Below are 18440 nucleotides of genomic sequence, written 5' to 3' on the forward strand. Positions count from 1 at the left end.
ATCAAACAGATGGATGCTTCTGGGTACATTCCAGTTCAGACGCCTATACCGGCAGCAGTGACGGAACAAACTTGAAATGGACAGACGGAAGTGGTGAAGGCCGAGGACTGTGGATTTTCAAATGGTGAATTAGTCATTCTGCCTCAGCCATCTGCAAATAGTACTTAGGAGGGCATTGCCATATCTCTGCTAATAATACAATGCCTGTATTTTTTTGGGGGGGGGGGGGTTTAGCTTCAGAAAACACAATCAGATAGATGTACTCCTTTCACAGCAACAGCAATATCCTCATTCTCATCCTTATATCTTTATGTTCCAACTGAAAGTGAAAATAATAATGTTCCGCACAGGACAAGGTAGAGATCCTGTTGCCTCTGACATTTCCAAAGGCAATATTTGGGTTTATTGACCACAGTTGTTTAAATTGTGATTTTAAGTTGTGTTTGCAAGGTGCCCAAATGACTCAACTGAAAAAGCACTTGATAATGATATGGCATTATTCTAGTCATAATCTCTTTATTATCCTTTCCTATATCTGTATGTGAGATAAGTATTACAATTCACACTAAACCAAATTCAAACCTTCTTCTCATTTAGAGCTTTTCAACAGCTTGCTTTAAAATGTCTGATAAATGGAAATCTGCGGCATTCAATGAATTTACATAAAACACAATTTAAGTTTGTTAATAAATATATCATATGGGCCTTGACTTGGCTATTAAGTATAGATTTAATATGTTACAAAGACATGTACGCACAGCCCCTAATCTAAATGTATACATGTATACTAAATGTATACATCTCAGCATATTTGGACTAGGTTTTATAAAACTAAATTCAATTCATTTGAGAGGACTGAATTTACTACATGATGACTGATACTAAACCAAGTCCTGCATACAGTTTTAACCCAAAGGTATAAATATAATTTGCAATACAGAGCATGAGAAAGCAATTGCAGCCACAAATGGCAAAGTTTATACATTTTTTGTCATGCAGCTCACAATAATAATAATAATAATAATAATAATAATAATAATAATAATAATAATAATTTGACTGTGTGCAAGAATTATTTTCCATTACATCCGTACATCAGTTCCATTTAGTTGCAAATTGTATATAGCAGAATTGTATATAGATTATAATCTAGATTATAGATTGTACTGCCTGGACTCTGAAGGTGGTGGGGAAATCAGTTTAGCATTATTAAATTGAGCACCCTCCAACAAATGGTGGAAATGTCCACTTTGAGCAACTGTACGCTTTCTACCTTGTCATCTAAATCAAGGCCTGGTGTCATACACAAGGCCAAGCTACCTGATAAGGATGCCTGTGCCTCCTCTGATTTGTGCTTGGTGTTTTTGTTCTCACTGTTTCACCTCTCTGGTCAAGGCTGCTCTTTTTAAGCGGTTGCTTATCTATCAGAACATATTTACAGGGGTAACGGTATCTTTTTGATATACAGTATTCCGGCATTTCAATCATTAAAACAAAATAAATTATAATTTTAATAATAAGACCTTAAGATGCAGCATCTTGTGTATTCCATGTGTCCTGTGGGACAATGACATACGTTATATGGGTCAAAATTACAGTGCCATTGTAGCCTCCAATGTCCTGTCAATGGAGCTGCCTCTGGGTCATCAAAGATGGCTAGAGAGGTGCTGTAATTTTGACCTCATCCATGCCTCAGCATTCTGTAGCTTCGGCTGAAAAGCTGAGAGGTATCCCTCGATTGCTTTTGGCAAAGTGCAGAAGCTTTAACGTAGTTGCTTCTGCTCTCGGGATACCTAAGTAAATACAGGAATAGACAAACAGACATAGAGTAAGGCCATTGTGGATAAAATACATGTGCTAGATTAACCTATCCCTTGAGACCCACCAGATGTAGGCTTTGAGACTTAAGAGTTACAACTCGTAAGTGACAAGAGGTGCAGGACCAAATACTGCTGATGAAACACATTCCACATGCGTCAGATTCCAGACCCCCCCCCTCGCCCCAGCCATGCTGTAGCTCATTGATGGATTCCTCCATTGGCAGAAGCTCCATCTTGAGCCAGCGCTGTTTTTCAAGTACAAAGTGGGAAGCTGAAAGTTCTCAGCAGATATTCTTCTGGAAAAACAAAACACACACACACACAAAATCATACACACGCACAAAGAATCTTGTCTGTGTTTGAAACAGTTGTTGAGCTGCAATATCCCCTTTTGGTTTGGGGAGTTGGATGTGCTGGCTGCTTTGTGGTCCTGTTTTCATCCTGGAATTTGTGCTGGGATGTTCTGTGAATGAACCTGATGCAATATTTTAGCCACTGTATAATAAAGGGGCAATTTCCGTTTTTCTTTGACAGCTCTCCTTCTTTGGAGAGAAAAGGAGCTACTCCCCATTGCAAATTCTTCTAACCGCAAGCAGGACATATCCGCACAATGACAGAGGATGGAAAGAGAAATGTTTCCTTGATCGGGAGCTCTTGCTGGCTTGAATCATTCAGGGAACTGGCTTGTATGAGTGTGATGTTTCTACACCGAAACCACATGTACTGTTTCAGCTCCATGTCTTTGAATGAAAAAACAATCAGGCACAATTACAGTGGACATCTATGGACTAGCATTCCTTATACACTCACTGCTTGAGAGGAGAATTGTTATAATACATTCAGAAGATGTCGTTAACCAAGTACCTGCCGAGAAGCCACTGCATGACGTCAACTCCTAATTGCGCTGTGTTCTCTTTGGAGCTTTTGTTTCAGTTGTACATCCGAGTTTCTTTTTTGTTTGCTTGGTTTTTGTCCTGTTCCCAGTCTTGTGGCTGAGGGCTGGAATACAAGTGCTGTGACCACCTTTCCTGATGGGGAAGCCTTCCAGCACCAGAGGAATGGATGAATGCGGCCCACACTTGGTTTGCATTAATGGCTGAATGTGTTAAAATTAATGTAAATGGGAGACAGAGAGAGAGAGTGATAGTACAGTAGGGTCTGGTGAGGAGTTTCCCCTGGGTGTGTTGTTGAGCTGGGTTTGCAGGGTTACGGAAGGGTGGTAGGCAGGAGATGGCTGTACTGGAATCATCTCTGAGTTGCCGAAGGCTGGCTGAGTGAATGGGATGAGGACGATGATTATTCTTCCGCAGGGTGAGATAGCTGCTTCTCATAGAGGCTGAGAACGTGGTGAACAAACTGGTATTGTTCCGATGTCTGTATCATCCCGCCTCTGGAACACACACAAATCAATAAAGTAATACAGCAAGGTCCATTATATATATACACACACACAGTACTGTGTAAAAGTTTTAGGCAGGTGTGAAAAAATGCTGTAAAGTAAGAATCCTTTCAAAAATAGACATGTTAATAGATTATATTTATCAATTAACTAAATGCAAAGTGAGTGAACAGAAGAACAATCTAAATCAAATCCATATTTGGAGTGACCACCCTTTGCCTTCAAAACAGCATCAATTCTTCTAGGTACACTTGCACACAGGTTTTGAAGGAACTCGGCAGGTAGGTTGGCCCAAACATCTTGGAGAACTAACCAGAGCACCTGCTGCCATTTTTCTGCACCCCAGTTCCTGTGTTTTCATGCATAGTTGAGTCGCTTGGCATTGTTGCCACGTTGGAGGTATGGCTTTCTGTCCGCAAGTCTTCCATGAAGGCCACTTCTGACCAGACTTCTCTGGACAGCAGATGGGTGTACCAGGGTCCCACTGTTTTCTGCCAATTCTGAGCTGATTGCACTGCTGGACATCTTCCGATTGCGAAGGGAAGTAAGCATGATGTGTCTTTCATCTGCTGCAGTAAGTTTCCTTGGCCGTCTGCGGTCCTCAATGTTGCCCGTTTCTCTGTGCTTCTTCAAAAGAGCTTGGACAGCACATCTGGAAACCCCTGTCTGCCTTGAAATGTCTGCCTGGGAGAGACCTTGCTGATGCAGTATAACTACCTTGTGTCTTGTTGCTGTGCTCAGTCTTGCCATGATGTATGACTTTTGACAGTAAACCGTCTTCAGCAGCCTCACCTTGTTAGCTGAGTTTGGCTGTTCCTCACCCAGTTTTATTCCTCCTAAACAGCTGTTTCTGTTTAAGTTAATGATTGTGTTTCAACCTACATATTGAATTGATGATCATTAGCACCTCTTTGGTATAATTGTTTAATCATACACCTGACTATATGCCTACAAAATCCCTGACTTTGTGCAAGTGTACCTAGAAGAATTGATGCTGTATTGAAGGCAAAGGGTGGTCACACCAAATATTGATTTGATGTAGATTTTTCTTCTGTTCACTCACTTTGCATTTAGTTAATTGATACATTTTAACTTATTAACATGTCCATTTTTGAAAGCTTCCTTACTTTATAGCATTTCTTGCTATTTTTGTGCACAGTACTGTATATATATAGTCTTTAACAGGCCCACAAAGATGCCCATTCCTGTTAATTCCAGACCTGAGCTGGTGAGAGTCTTACCGATCTAGGCGCAGTTGACAGGTGGTCTTCAGAATGTCCACAACCCCCTCATTCTTCAGCTGTTTGCAGCCAATGGTGGTAGCAATGAAGCACCCAGTCCGGCCAATCCCTGCACTGCAAAACGCAAAAACAATGTGAGGTGGGTGGTGGTGGTGGTGGCGAGGGAATCTTACGTTATCATAAGGTTCTGTAAAGAAAAGTGTTATATTTCATTAATAATGTATTCTTGAGCCTCTGAAGCAAAACAGCTTGTCTGAGGTCACTCAAAATTGTGGAGCCAGATTGGCACAGTATGAGGGTAGCCTACATAAAGCAACATTGAAAAGGCTGATGTGCTCAAGAGCGTTCTGAAGAGCTGACCACAGCTTAGCAGCCATTCTGCCGGCATTAGTCAGTGCTGAGCAAGAGTGCTCCTCTCCGACTAAGGGCTCACAAAGGGATGGGGGTGGCGAGTGCTCACTCAAGCTCTGGACCTGTCTATAAAGGACAGGTTCTCGCTCTGAATGGACAACCAGAGGTTTCAAGTGTTCAGCAGCTTGTTTTCACAGCTGGACAGAGAATAGGTAACTGCAGCACTTGTGTCTCTGATGGGGCCTAGAACAAACATGAGTTTCAGGGTCAGGAAGCAATTCTATGACAAAAAAAACAGAAATGCACTATGTCCAGATGCACATTGATGGCCTTTTTATGCTGGAAGTCACAACACTGGTGCCACAAAGCAGTGCTGCTGTTCCTAGTGATGCTTTGCCAACTTATTTAAATGTATTCCATTTATTTCTTAGCTTGCCCATGGCTCGAGGCAAGCATGAGTTAGCATGGCCCTCTGGGTAATGCAAATCCTGGCTCTGGTTCATTGTGATTGAGCTCAGATACAGATGTGAGGGAGGATACAGGTGTGTGGTACATTGGAGCTATAATGAGTGCCAGGGCATCAGTTGCTTCAATGTACTTCAGACAACTTATCAAGTGATATCTAGGATCTCTGGAACCTTGCCATCAAACACAGGCCTTCACCACTGAAGCAATGACCATTTCAAAAGAACACACACCAAAAAACAACAACACAGGAATGTATATAGCATTCTTAATTTAGGCTCTGTTCATGCAGACAAGAACTATTTTGCAATAATAATAGTGCAGGGTTTTACATTAAAGTCTGATTTAAAAAGTTTCTTTTGAAACAAGAATATTACACTTTGACTAAACAAAAGGCACCACACACCTCTTTGCTTTTTGTCTTTCCTAGTCAAATCTAACCCATCATTCTCCTTGGGAAATACTAATCATACAGATATATCAATCCCTATAAATAATACTTAAAAACTTGTAGTATAATTGGCAGCAATAGGAACATTAGTAGAAATGTAGGTAATAACAGTCATAGCAATATTGATGTTATTGTTATTGTTAACCTTCTAAATAAAGGTAGAGAAGCCTTCAGAATAGTATCATGTGCTCAAATAAAGTATTCCAGAGCCGTGAGAAAATTATTCTGTGAGTTTTAGTTGGGTGATGTTACCTGCAGTGGACGATGACGGGGCCGCAGTCGGGCGAGGCCTGCTGCCTTGCCTCCTCCACATCCTGCACCAGCTCCAGCAGTGGTGGGGCCTTGTCAGGGGTTTTCTGGTCTGGCCAGGAAGTGTACCAGTAGTGTCTGAGACTCCGCTCCTCTCCCCCACACTGTCTCACACACACACACACGCACACAAAGACACAGAGAGACACAGTCAGCAAAGCAGGCCTTTACATGCCATGCCATCATAAAAGTGTCAGTTCACACCACCTTTCCTGTTTTAGGAATACTTGAACCTGTTTTGGTTCCTTATCTTAGTGTTTTCCCCCCTTGTTCTGGCTTACAATTATGCTTATTTGACAAAGAATTATTATGAAAAAGACGGAAACTTTTGAGACCATTTGCAAGAACTTTTCTTGTTTTTAGCTTCTCAGTGACTAATTCAAGCCAACTAGCTATGCACCTATCCTATACCCTCACAGCATACGCGGTTCTTTGATCTATCAGAAATGCTACATCTACGTCTGTAGCTGTGTTTAAGAGGGTGTCGGTTGCCATGACAACGGTGCTTTCAAAGTAACAGAAAGAGAGAGAGAGAGGGGAATGGGGAGAAGGTGCTGGATTGTGCTACTATATTTACAGGGTCACCTTTCTTGAAGTGCTGCACAGACCTGTCTCAGTAAAGACGTGGAAAGCCACACCTATTTCAGACAAAAACTTCACATTAAGACTGAATGACATACCTGCCAGTAACATGCAATAGCCTCAAAAATATGTATCCATTTCTATTGCTGCTTGTTTGACTGAGAAATCATAGAGCAGGAACCATTGGCGTCCCTGTCACTGAAGCCTGCACATACCTTCAGATTGATGAGCCGGAGGCTGTAGTCATCGGCCTGTATCACTTGATTCACTGTGATTTCAATTCCTTCATAGGTCACACTTTCTTCAGGCCAGTATTCTGTGCATTTCTATGAGGAATTAACAAACAAACCAACACAAAATACATATTTCTTAGAAATGCACAATTTGCACATAACAGGAAAATCAAACAATATTGTCTCTGAAAGCAAAACTTGACTGAAATGCTCGAATGTTTATAATAATATTTAGGGCAACACTGTTATTGTCCCCAATGACGTATGAGGTATTCCCTTAAAGGACATGTTCCCGCACTCATCAACACACTTCAGCATACAGTACTACAGTGCTTAGATGTTCATTTAAAAAAGGCAAACACAGCAGAAAGATCTCACATTAGGTCAGAATTCGCTCACAATTACATATTACACAATTCGGGGGCACCAAGGCATGGGATCAACTTCTTTTGTAACATTCATTTTCATAACTGTTTTACTCTCGAGAGCTTAGGCCAAACATTGCATTCAGGCTGGAATTAATATTAATGATTTCCTTGGGAACAGATTATTTATATATCATATAAATATACATAATGTACAACCCCTCTAAATCTATTGTAGCTATTATTAGGTGATATCAATAAAATAATTGTAGTCTAGTGTTCTTTTGTTAAATTAATGGACTTATTTAGGAATTCTTATCCTTCACTTTAACAAAAAAACGCATGCAGATGAGTTATATGAGCTTAGTATGAACTAAGGAGAACATTGAGTCTACCCTTAACCCCATATTAATCATTACACCAAGCACAGAAGATCTCTGAACCTGAAAGAAACAATGGGTAGGCAGCTGTGAAATCTGTAGAGGGGATTGGGCCGCATCACAGCAAGGGTTCTGCCTGATAAAATAGAAGCCACTGTATCTGGAGATATATAGGCAGGTTATTTCTGGTGGACACCGAGGTCACATCCCTGCAGCAGCTCCAACAAGCTGACCCTGTTCCTTGCTTCATTGGGATGCCATGGCCCCTCCAGTACCAGTACAACAACAAAGCTGGCCTGGCTAACACTTGGTGAGTGATTTCAAGCACTATATGGGACAAACCTCATTTTTCTCCTCGATGTTGGTTATCATGACAATGATGGGAGATATCTCCTGCCACACCATTCTCCAGAAGTCACTGACCGTGTTCACCGTGGGACCCTGAGTAGCAATGTACTCTTTCTCTTGTCCGCCATACCCCTGTGGAAACACAGCACAGATTTAGTGATGGCAGCAGTGGACACATTACGAAGGGGATGGTGTGAGCCCCCCCCCCCCACCACAGTTGGATATTTCTGGCCCTCATCTGCCCCCCTATCTGAGAAATTGAAGTCTTTTAAATCTGTCTACATTGGTGACATGCCACAATTGTAACATACACAGAGATGTTCTCTTCCCCACCCTGCACCCCCAACCAGGAAAATCCTGGAAATGCCTAGAAAAGGAAGAGTAGGCAGATAAGAATATAAACACAGCTGTGTACCTCACCAAGTATCTCATTTGATGATTTGATGATATGTCTAAGGTGTAAATGCCAGCTATCCTTTTCTTCATAGTTCATATGAAAAAAACACACAAAACATGTACAGGTTCACACACTCACTGACTGCACAAGAGTACAGACATGTTTACGCTTACCTTCATATAATTAGCATTGATGTACGTACTGAGAAAATCATCTTCATCTTCATTGGTTGCTTTAAGGCAAACTCTGCTGTGCGTATCTGAAAGACACATTGTTTTGACATTCTGAAAAGTGTGCATAAATCATTGCTAGATTTTGTATGTTTTTTTGCCCCCACACACACACACCACGACCCCTTGCAACCCCAGATTTGTTTTCATTGCCATGTAGTGTGAATCAGCAGCTATATACTTTGGCTCCCATTCTGCAGAATATGTTCGAAGTTCCCTTTCCACTTATCACTCTATTGAAAGTTTCTCTCAAAGTCTCAACATGACTCACACTGTGAAGAATGTGTTCTTCAGGAACGGGGCCACGTATGAAACTTGAGCCCTGAGATTATTAATTTCTGACTGCAAAAAATCATAAAATTACACACACTCACACATATATGTATGTATATATGTACCAACGAAGCAGAAAGGCCAGTGTGTTCCTCAATTATTTGAACTCTATCTATGCAAATTTACTCTGAATATGGTGACAGACATGATATGCTCAGAACTTATTGCTGGGTAATATAGAAGAGCAGGCCACAGCTCCTACTATGTGAACTACCTCAGTACTGAAGTTTGATTCCATCCATCTACAGAATAGCATGAGTCAGATACTTGTTAGCTGATAACTGGAACAGGGCATACATTCAGGGCATGTACACCCTTAGTGAAGACCATTTTGTTCATATCATACTGCAGCAGTGTATATTCTGACACAGGTTTCAAATATGGAGAAAGACAGAAATAGATGTTATACAAAAAACAAATTAACAAAAATGAAAAGATAATCCAGTGTCCCCCCTCCCCTCTCATTTTTAACTGGTGACACCCTCTTTTACATAAAAAGTTAGGATTTGTAAAACTTACTGGGAAGAATGGTTTTATAGCGATTCTTCCGAACTACACCCGGAATGTTATATTCCTTAGGATCCACAAAATTCATGGGAGTCTCCTATTAAAGGAAAAAGAAACACAAGATATTTTCTCTCACTCCAGTTTTAACCTGAAAAAAAATGCAAACGAAACCTTAGATGTTCAATGGTGAATGGTCCTACCTTTAGATTTTTTGCAAAATGGTTTGACTGCTGTTACATTTGGAATTGTGGAAGTCTAGCACTGTGAATACAGGCCCCCTGTATGCTCAGTATTCTTGTCACAATTATACTTCATACTTCAGTTACATTTGCAATTTCCTTTATATCCTCCCTTCTATACTCTCGGTGGCAGAGGTCCCTGGAAAGTTGAGCTGTGTAAAAAGATTGAAGTCGGATGGCTCTTCATAAATTTTTCACCTTGTCCCAGGACTCCTGCTTGAAAGTGAAGTTCATGAATAAATGATTTTGTGTCTGATCTCCCTGCATTGGGAGGATAGGCACTGGCATCTACTGCTGGTGTCAGAAATGCAAAAAACAAAAAGCTGTATGACTGGTACAGCAGTTGCAGGAGGCCCACATTCATCTCCTTGAAAGAAAGTTTTAGCTCCACATTTCCTTGCAACCATTCAGGGTGCCCTGACGGGGACACAGTCCTTGAAGTTTCAGCCTTTGCCTTATGTGTCAGGTCATATTTATCCACAAAATAAGCCTCACACTCACCACAGAGGTAAAGTATAATGTAGGTCCTTGGATTTTAAAACCTTGGAAGCAGACAACATCAAGGGTGGGTGAACTGCATTTTTTCCAGGACTCACCTTACATTATTCATACATACTGTTGCTGCTGAAAATTAAAAATTATAGTGAAAGGGAGAGTGGAATTCCATTAGTGGAATGATCAGATCGTACTGCAGTTGCACACACACTTACATCTTTTCTTACCCACCCATACAGTAGGAAGGAACGTGTGAAGAGACACTGTACTTTATTATGAAATGCCATGTGTGTTTTTTGTCTCCAGCTTTCAAGGAAACCTTCAAGAACAGCATTGTTGACTGTGCCTGCTGATACACGCTACTCTACAGTCTGCTATTCATCATATAAAGCTAAGGGGTAGTTAAGAATAGGCAGCGTCTGACTTTGTGAAGGAGCAGAACTACTCACAAAGAACTCAGCCTGCAGATTGAAGGAGTCCATGGCCCTCTCGTGCAACTCTGTTGCCGTCAGTACGTTGGTGGCTTTCTGGAGGTACTCTCGTGCGGACTGCTCCCTCGGGGAAAGCATAGCACCATAGGGCTCTGTGGAGCCGGGGGTACACATATCCAGAGTCAGGGACACGTTGGAGCCCCTCCTTACCATGAGACAGTGAGAGAAGAAAAATGTCAGGTTCACAATCAGGGGGAGGCACACGAGTATTCTTGCGATCCTTTTAAAAAAAAAAAAAACATTAAAAATCAGGATTCAATCATGTTGTCAAGTAAAGACCAATTTAAAAAAAATGCCTTTTCTCTATTTGTGTTTGGAGTTTTCCTTTATGTGCTTTTATTGTGCAGCACCTCAAGATGTACCTGTGAAAAGTCTCTTCTAAATGCAGTTTGTGATTCACTGATTGATTGAATGATGGATCTGAAGAGTGATCCATTAAATACATTTTTGTGTGTATTGTGACGGGTGGCGAACTAACCTCTCCTGCAACCCCACTGGTTTCACAGTCAGGGTGGCCGGGTCTGTCTCGGGCTTCATGTCCATAAAGCAGTCAAACACGGGCGTCTCTGGCACAGGGTCCAGGTCATAGAAGTCCTCCTGCTTGGCATCCGTCCACTCTGAGTAGGTGAAGGATGGCTGACGACTCATTGACTGGCGGCGGTCGTCGGGGAATGGGGGGGGGCTGCCTGGAGCCAGGGTTTTCAGGCAGTACAGGATCTGGAGGGAGGAAAATGACATGAGTCACATAGATGAAGAGGCAGGGATTACTGGTTCCTAAAGACCTTTTAACAGTTGGTATTTAGAATATAAGTCACAATCACTTGTGTGTAACCTTTTAGAGTGCAATAAAAGTAAGCTTAACCGACTTTTCATAATAACCAGAAAAGAGTGTACAATGGGGTATTGTGGAGAATGTGTCAACATTCAATGTGTTTATCCTAAAGTATAAATAATCTTTTTTATACACACATCTTTTGGCCAATACAAAATGTTTAAATTTACAATGATATTATTGAAAGTAAAGATTGTTTTATACATCATTCGTACATGTCCACATTTATTAAATAATGTCACTGTCAACAAAAACATGTTTTTCCGAAAAGACAGAAGAGAAACCAAAATGCCCAGTCCACACCAAATTGTTTAAACTCAGGTCTATTGTGAATGTTAATTATTTTACTTTTCATAGAGGAACAATGGGGAAGGAAAGCTTTCCTATAATATTCTATGCAGGAAACAAAGCACTGTGTTTTACACATAACACACAACTGCATTATACTTAATGCAAATTGAAATAATAAAAACAAAAAAAGACAGGCTGAATTAATTCCATTCATTACCTGGCTGAACCTTATATTTGTATGTTTCAAGGCTTGAGGACTTATGTAAAAATAAAAAAATACAAAATATGCAATGTGTCTTCCTTCCCCAAGCTAAAGCCTGTTCTATTAAAGCAATAAAACAAGTGGCTTGTCTCACAAAGAAGAATGAAAGGCAATTCAAGAACAAACCCACCCCGATGCCCAGGATAACAATGCCGAGAGACACTGTGGCCAACAGGGGGCACAAACTCTCCATCCTCCACAACTCCTTCTGTAGCGACGGGGACGTCTAAAATCAAACAAGAGGGTGACACAACAAGATGGGAACAACAGTCAGAGAAACTGAAAATGAACAGCTGAATTCTCTAGTTTTGTGTGCAAAGTATATAACAATGAAACTGAAATCTTGGTGCCGTCATTTAACAATAGAATATTTTTTTAATAATTAGCATCAAGAACCTTACTACAACAATGCAACAGTTCAGGAAAGCATTATCTCATTTGATTGAATCTATTTTCTCAATAATAATCTATATATATATATACATAAACATTTCAAAACAAATCAACGAATGGAATGGTTAAAAACACAAATGGAAACTTAAAAGGGAACAGTTGTTTTACTCGGAGGGGACAGAGACAGAAGCTCTCCTGCATAAAAAGTCAATTAAATGATTCCTCGCTCAGTTATTTAATACCTCAAATCACTCACCTCTTCTTCCACTGAATTGTATGCCCCCAGTGGTGAGAGCAGGTACTGCAACAGGTCCAACACTTTGTGTGCGGCAGGAAAGGCCCCGTATCCATTGCATATGTACAGGACCCAGATACCCTGCAAATGAAACCATAACTGACATTTCTCATGATAGTTATTCACCCTGCCAATTTTGCCAACAGGCAGAGGAGCGATAACAATGAAAAGACAAAATCCTAATCGTACATTAAAAGTTATATTCTTTTATATTTAAATTCAGTCAGACTAACCATGCAACCTGACAAATGAACGTATGTGTAAAATATCATTTGTATTGTACTCTTGGTTAAAAAGGGATAGGCACATCCTATTAGGGTATCAGTGTTTGTTTGTTTGTTTGCTTAGTGCTCTCTGTGCACCCGTGCCTGAAAATAACTAATTTATTTATTTTACCAAAATCAAAATGGACTAGACCAAATCAAAACGTTGATGCTGTCTGTGAACTGCAGACTACAACCTTGTGCCTTCGAATCATAGGCTGTAGGAAGTGGCTTTAGATTATATATTAATCACTGATAGGGAACAGTGGTTTAATTTGCATTTCATGGGGAGGTCACAGTTTTAATTTGGTCTGTCCTTTCATGCAATTGGAATGATGGAACAGAAATGCTGGGGGTACAACCTTCTCCTGTGATACAACAGAATACAACTGTCTGTTGGGTGTAGAAGGGTCTGAGGCTCCTTGTAAGAAAGGACTGAATTAACATTTCCCCCTTGATTTCCTCTTTAGTGTCACTGCAGTTTATAGGGGTTTACTCCATACCTCAAGTACCTCATATACCTAAGTCAATAATGGTGACTACCTCACACACTGGATACAGGAAAAGTTACACAACACTGTGATTTTACGCTACTGGGTCCTGTTCTGTTCATACCACTATCTGGGAGAAGACACAGAAGCAGACAGTGCAGCTGCCTGTCACCACGGTCCTCCACAGCTTCTCCCACCACGGGACTTGGGTGTCGTGCTGGGCGCTGTGGGCAGGCTGGGGCCCTCTGCCTCGCTCCTCTTGCTGGGGATCAGCTTGGGCAGGTGGCCCCGTCATTGCATTCTGTGTCATTACCCCCGTTGACTAAAGACCTGGCAAATGACAACATGAGAGGTATGAAGCCTGAATCTCTTGGTCTATTTCAACTAAACAGCAATAAGTTACTGACACAGTCATGTACCAGGAAGCGTTTTGGGAATTTGTTCCCAGATTCTTGTAGGTACATAAAAAGGCTTTGCTCTTTGTATTGCTGTTCGTAGGTAGAGGTTTTACTCTCCAGTGGATTTCGACTCAGGAAAGGCAAGTTTATAAAAAGAAAATAATTATGTAGAATTAATGAAACATTAATGACTGATAAATGGAGATTGAAACAGGTGTACGTATGTATAAAATTTATTTTCATGAATGCCCTTAATTGTGATTTCTATAAACTCAAATGTAAGCATCTATTGCCTAAACTTTCACTCTGCATTGCTCATAATGCTGATGTGGATCCAAGTTTAGTTGGTGAGGGTCTTCACACCTTTAATTATGTAATCAGAGCTGAGAAAAGATGAATAGAGAGTTTAGCAACGGGACTAGAAGAGTAATTTGTCCATCCCATTGACGAACACTAAAGAACAACCTTACAAGGTCAGTTAAGGCTCGATCCGCTGTTGTTTTCATGTAGTATTCAGGTTTTAAATATATTTGGGGTTCTGGACAGGAGTCAGTCTTTTCTGTGCTATACCAGTGTCAGACAGCTTCCTGCTCACAGACCCAGTTCAGGGCACGACTGTCAAACGTTTTTTCCTGCAAGTTAATGTCTGCCCACCTTCTCGCCGCACTGAAGCGCATGTGGGTGGATTATCATTATTCCCCTCCCTTTGAAAACAATGTGCGCTGGTTAATGCATCTCACTTTTCATTATGATACTGTCATTTTTTTATACTTCACAAGGCAGTGTCACACAGCAGAGAACAAAACCAAATAAAACAAAACAAACCAGAACAAAAAAAGAGCAGTTTGCAGATAGCTCACTGAGATGATCTCCCTTAGTGCCTGATTGACCAATTCCGATACTGCAATCACCTGCAATCCAGGTGGAAAAGAGAAAGCAGTGCAGTTGCCTCATCGATTTTGTTCTTGTTTGTAGTTAACCTCAAGATATGCTCACAATGGTAGCAGATCAACTCAAAATGCCATCCTGTGATGATTTGGTCTTGATAGCAGGAAAAACAGAACCCAACCAAAAAGACAAGTATAACATGAATCCCAAAAAAACATTCATAACCATGTTCTTTCATAAACACGTTGAGTAGGACAAAAAGGAAAATACAGTTCACAGACTAGAAAGACTAATCAGTACAGGGACAAGGAAACAATGTCACAGGGTTCTTGAACGCACTACCTCATTGTTAATTTATTTTTTGGGGGGGGAAGTTCTAATTTATGGTTTATTTTTCTCTGCCGACCGTTGTGTGCAGCATGCAAGCTCTCAGTGTTTGTCAATCAACAGAGTGGCGGTTTGTGATGTTTAAGCAACAGGCACATCAACAGTTGTAAATGCATAATGTTTGGCTTTCTGGGAGCCTGCCAATACACACACTGAAACGGGGACAGACGGCCTGTCAACATATTAGTACACCGTTATGATTTTTTTATTTTTTTTAAGCCACAGGCTGACTGGCTGTGACTCTGCAACTTTCTGGAGTTTCAGACCATAATGGTGGTGGAGTCTGTTGTCATACTAATGCTTCTGCTATCCTTAATGCAATAATTACTGCTGATCCCACTGCAATTTTCCTGAGTCAACAACAAGTCCAATTTAGAAAGCATCTTTTTTATTAAAGAATCAACCAAACACAGTGGCACAGATTTTGCACAGAATATCTCCTCATCGCACAGCAGCTGGACCAAAGAAGGTAATGAGAGAGAAAAGCAGACTTTAATCAAGGTCTGTATAATCCAGTCTTTGTCAATGATCCCTTTAAAAATATGTTTTACAATTAAAGTCTTGTTTGCAATGCATGCACACCACTTATAACATATATTTGTGAGAACAAGTGTTTTAATTTGGATCCCAAGAAATTAAAAAAGACCTAGACGAAGCCCACATAAACATAAAAATTGGGAAGATCTATCAGATCTATCTAGCTGGCTCGCTTTCATACTGTAACTGTTGGAAAACTGGCTTTAGGATTCAGGAATGTGCAACTGGTAGATGGATTGAAATATTAATGTAATCTGGTCCAGAATCCCACAGTCTATCTGTTCATCATTGTAGTCACAACATCATCTTGTTCTCTTAAAGCTAAAATCAGTATAACCTCAGGACATGGTTTGAGACTGTGGTCAACCTTTATCTTGTGAATTGCTTGAAATTTTGAGTATGCAGCTTTTTATTATTATTATTATATATTTTTTATATTAAACATAGAAACAATCAAACAAAGAAACAAATTGAAGAAACATGCACTGTGAGGAGCGCCCAGGATTTTATATATAGTGAACGGTGTGTGTGATTCCCAAAGTATTTCAGTCTGATTGATTGTTTATGCATTCTGCTAGAAAACTTCTCCCTAGTCACGACACTGGCTGGGTGATTCTCTGACGCAGTCCTACCACCTTGTCTCTGCAAACAAATTTGCTGGACAGAAAACAACCCCAGCATTGTGTTCTGCAGTCCCGGCATAGTCAGTAGGTATGCAGGTGTGGGCAAGAATGGTAGTAACCGTAGGCTGGAGCCAGGGACCTTTGTGAATCACTGGCTCCTGGCTGCGCACTGTTTCCAAGAGAAAATCTTACTCATCCCAATCCTGTGTTTTTTTTTTTTTCAAATGAATATTATTTATACCCTTCTCTCCATATACTGAGCTGTGGTGAGACCTCCATTCAGACAGGCAGCTGGAGCCTCTTGAGCGAAGCACTCGTCTTTTTTTTTTTCTTTCTGTCTTTTTTTTGTGATGAAATTCAAATTCATTGTCAAATTATGACTCTCAGGAAAAGCGTGTCGAGCCCTCCGATGGCACAGGCAAGGGGAAAGATTAGCTTTCATCACGCCCACACATAATTAGCTCCAGGCACTTTTTCAATCAGGGATCTATTCAAGCCCCCTTCTCACTTTGTCCTTGCGTTATCACCCTTCCCTTTGCTATGGTGCTGCGCCGTGGCCTTCTGATTAGCGCCAAAGAAATGGGACAGACAGGGGATTTGCAAAGGGATTTTGTGGGTCTCTGAAGATTACTCTGTTCTGTCAGGTGCTCCTCTTTCTCTGCTTTTTATGTGCAACTGAAAATGTGCCTGCACTTCTGCTCAAGTCTTGGACAGAGTTTTTTGGTTTGTGTTAGAGCTATAGCCTCTTCTGGTTTTCACTCCAAGACAGAGTGCTCAGTTACCTAACTGAACCAGCTATATGTTAAGATTAAGCCTAGTGGCATTGAAGACACTCATAAAATCTTAAGTTTTCAGGCTGTCCAGGACCAGGCACATCCAGCAGTTGGTCACTGTGACCTTTCTGTATGATTCATGAACAAGAAGTAAACAGTCGATTTTGATAAAGGTAAATTGGAATAAAAACCAATGGGTTAAAATAATACTTGAAACAAATGAATAAAACTATATAAAAAGCATAAATATAGGGGAAGAAAATAAAAAAAACAGTCCCATTTCTGAGTGAGCTATGGGGTTAAGTGATTGAATTGCTGCCACAGTTGTAGTATTGTTCCCAGCTCCTACAAAATATTGTTTGGGATTCAAACGTTTATTTTAGTATCTTTTTTTTGTAGAATAGGATTTTTACCTCTCACTGCCATCTAAATATACTATTGTAATGGGTGCGTACTCATTTCGTTTTTGTGTGTTTTTTATATATATATATATATATATGTCAGAGAGCTTTTGAAGTCTAGATTCAAAGCCCTTCAACAACAAATCAACATAATGAATGATTTATGAGGTTTTACTTTATGAGCCCCCTCCTAACACTCACGCATTTTACTCAATATGCCTTTGTTGAGCCTCCAGCTGTTTTGATGAGCAGTCTATGTTCATATTATTGCCTGTTATTGAGCCTGTGTCTTACAATTTCCGATTACAAGAGTTTTTACATTATCGCTTGATAGTGATTGTACGTCTGTGTCTATTTTCTGACTACACTTCTTGAGGCTGATTAAGTGAAAATGTGTTTGAAGACCAAGCAAAGAAGCAGCATGAGACCTGAGACCCGAGACCCATTTACAATTCTTGTGTAACTATTCAGTGCAACTTCCCAAATACTTCCCCCTTTCCCATCTCCCCATCCAAGTTTTTCTTACAGAGATATTTTAGCCAAAACACTGGGATCACCAGAAAGAGAACAAGCCGGTCAGAAACCGCGGCAGCACAGATGAATACAGATCAACGAATGCAGCCAGAAAGAGATGGAAGCTCCACTGTGCCTAGTTTGAAGACCAAACAGAAGCCTACCTTTCAGAAAGAGAAGAGACAGAGGTGGGGAAGGTTCTGGATCACATGGCAGGTGAGAGAGGCCTGGGTTCTGTTTCTCTTCCTGATGTCAGAGGTCGTCTTCAATCAGTCCTGTTATGAAGACAGGAGAAAGCAGCTAAAAAGACACCCGTTGCCTAGCAGTCAAGATCTGTTTTATGCTTTACAAAACTGTGAGCACTTGTAAATATGGCACTAACAATGCAAACACCATTGTATATGCTTTAATATTATTCCCCACTCCACCTGTGACTACATCAATGTATTTGAAATCG

At 40.6% G+C, this 18440-nt stretch overlaps 1 protein-coding gene across 1 annotated transcript; it reads right to left on the reverse strand.

The window, feature by feature from the left end:
• Window positions 1-1070: 1070 nt before the first annotated feature.
• Window positions 1071-13758, reverse strand: ptpn5 (protein tyrosine phosphatase non-receptor type 5). Its single transcript, XM_066700308.1, has 12 exons — window positions 13588-13758; window positions 12671-12790; window positions 12152-12229; window positions 11115-11353; window positions 10595-10781; window positions 9424-9508; window positions 8515-8600; window positions 7939-8076; window positions 6834-6944; window positions 5980-6140; window positions 4461-4574; window positions 1071-3210 (listed from the first exon to the last, which is right to left on the reverse strand). The coding sequence occupies exons 1-12, from the start codon at window positions 13756-13758 to the stop codon at window positions 3117-3119; spliced, it is 1584 nt and encodes a 527-aa protein (XP_066556405.1). The 3' UTR covers window positions 1071-3116.
• Between the last annotated feature and the right edge of the window lie 4682 nt (window positions 13759-18440).

Source organism: Amia ocellicauda, chromosome 4, assembly GCF_036373705.1.
Source record: "Amia ocellicauda isolate fAmiCal2 chromosome 4, fAmiCal2.hap1, whole genome shotgun sequence".
Lineage (NCBI taxonomy): Eukaryota > Metazoa > Chordata > Actinopteri > Amiiformes > Amiidae > Amia > Amia ocellicauda.

What these genes read in the sequence shown, in the direction of transcription:
- ptpn5 (XM_066700308.1), bottom strand. Translation starts at nt 13,758, where the DNA reads ATGACGGGGCCACCTGCCCAAGCTGATCCCCAGCAAGAGGAGCGAGGC. An exon ending in CTATAAAACCATTCTTCCCA is followed by an intron (nt 8,601 to 9,423) that starts GTAAGTTTTACA and finishes TGTGTCTTTCAG; the next exon opens with ATACGCACAGCAGAGTTTGC. An exon ending in ACATCGAGGAGAAAAATGAG is followed by an intron (nt 6,945 to 7,938) that starts GTTTGTCCCATA and finishes AATTCCTCATAG; the next exon opens with AAATGCACAGAATACTGGCC.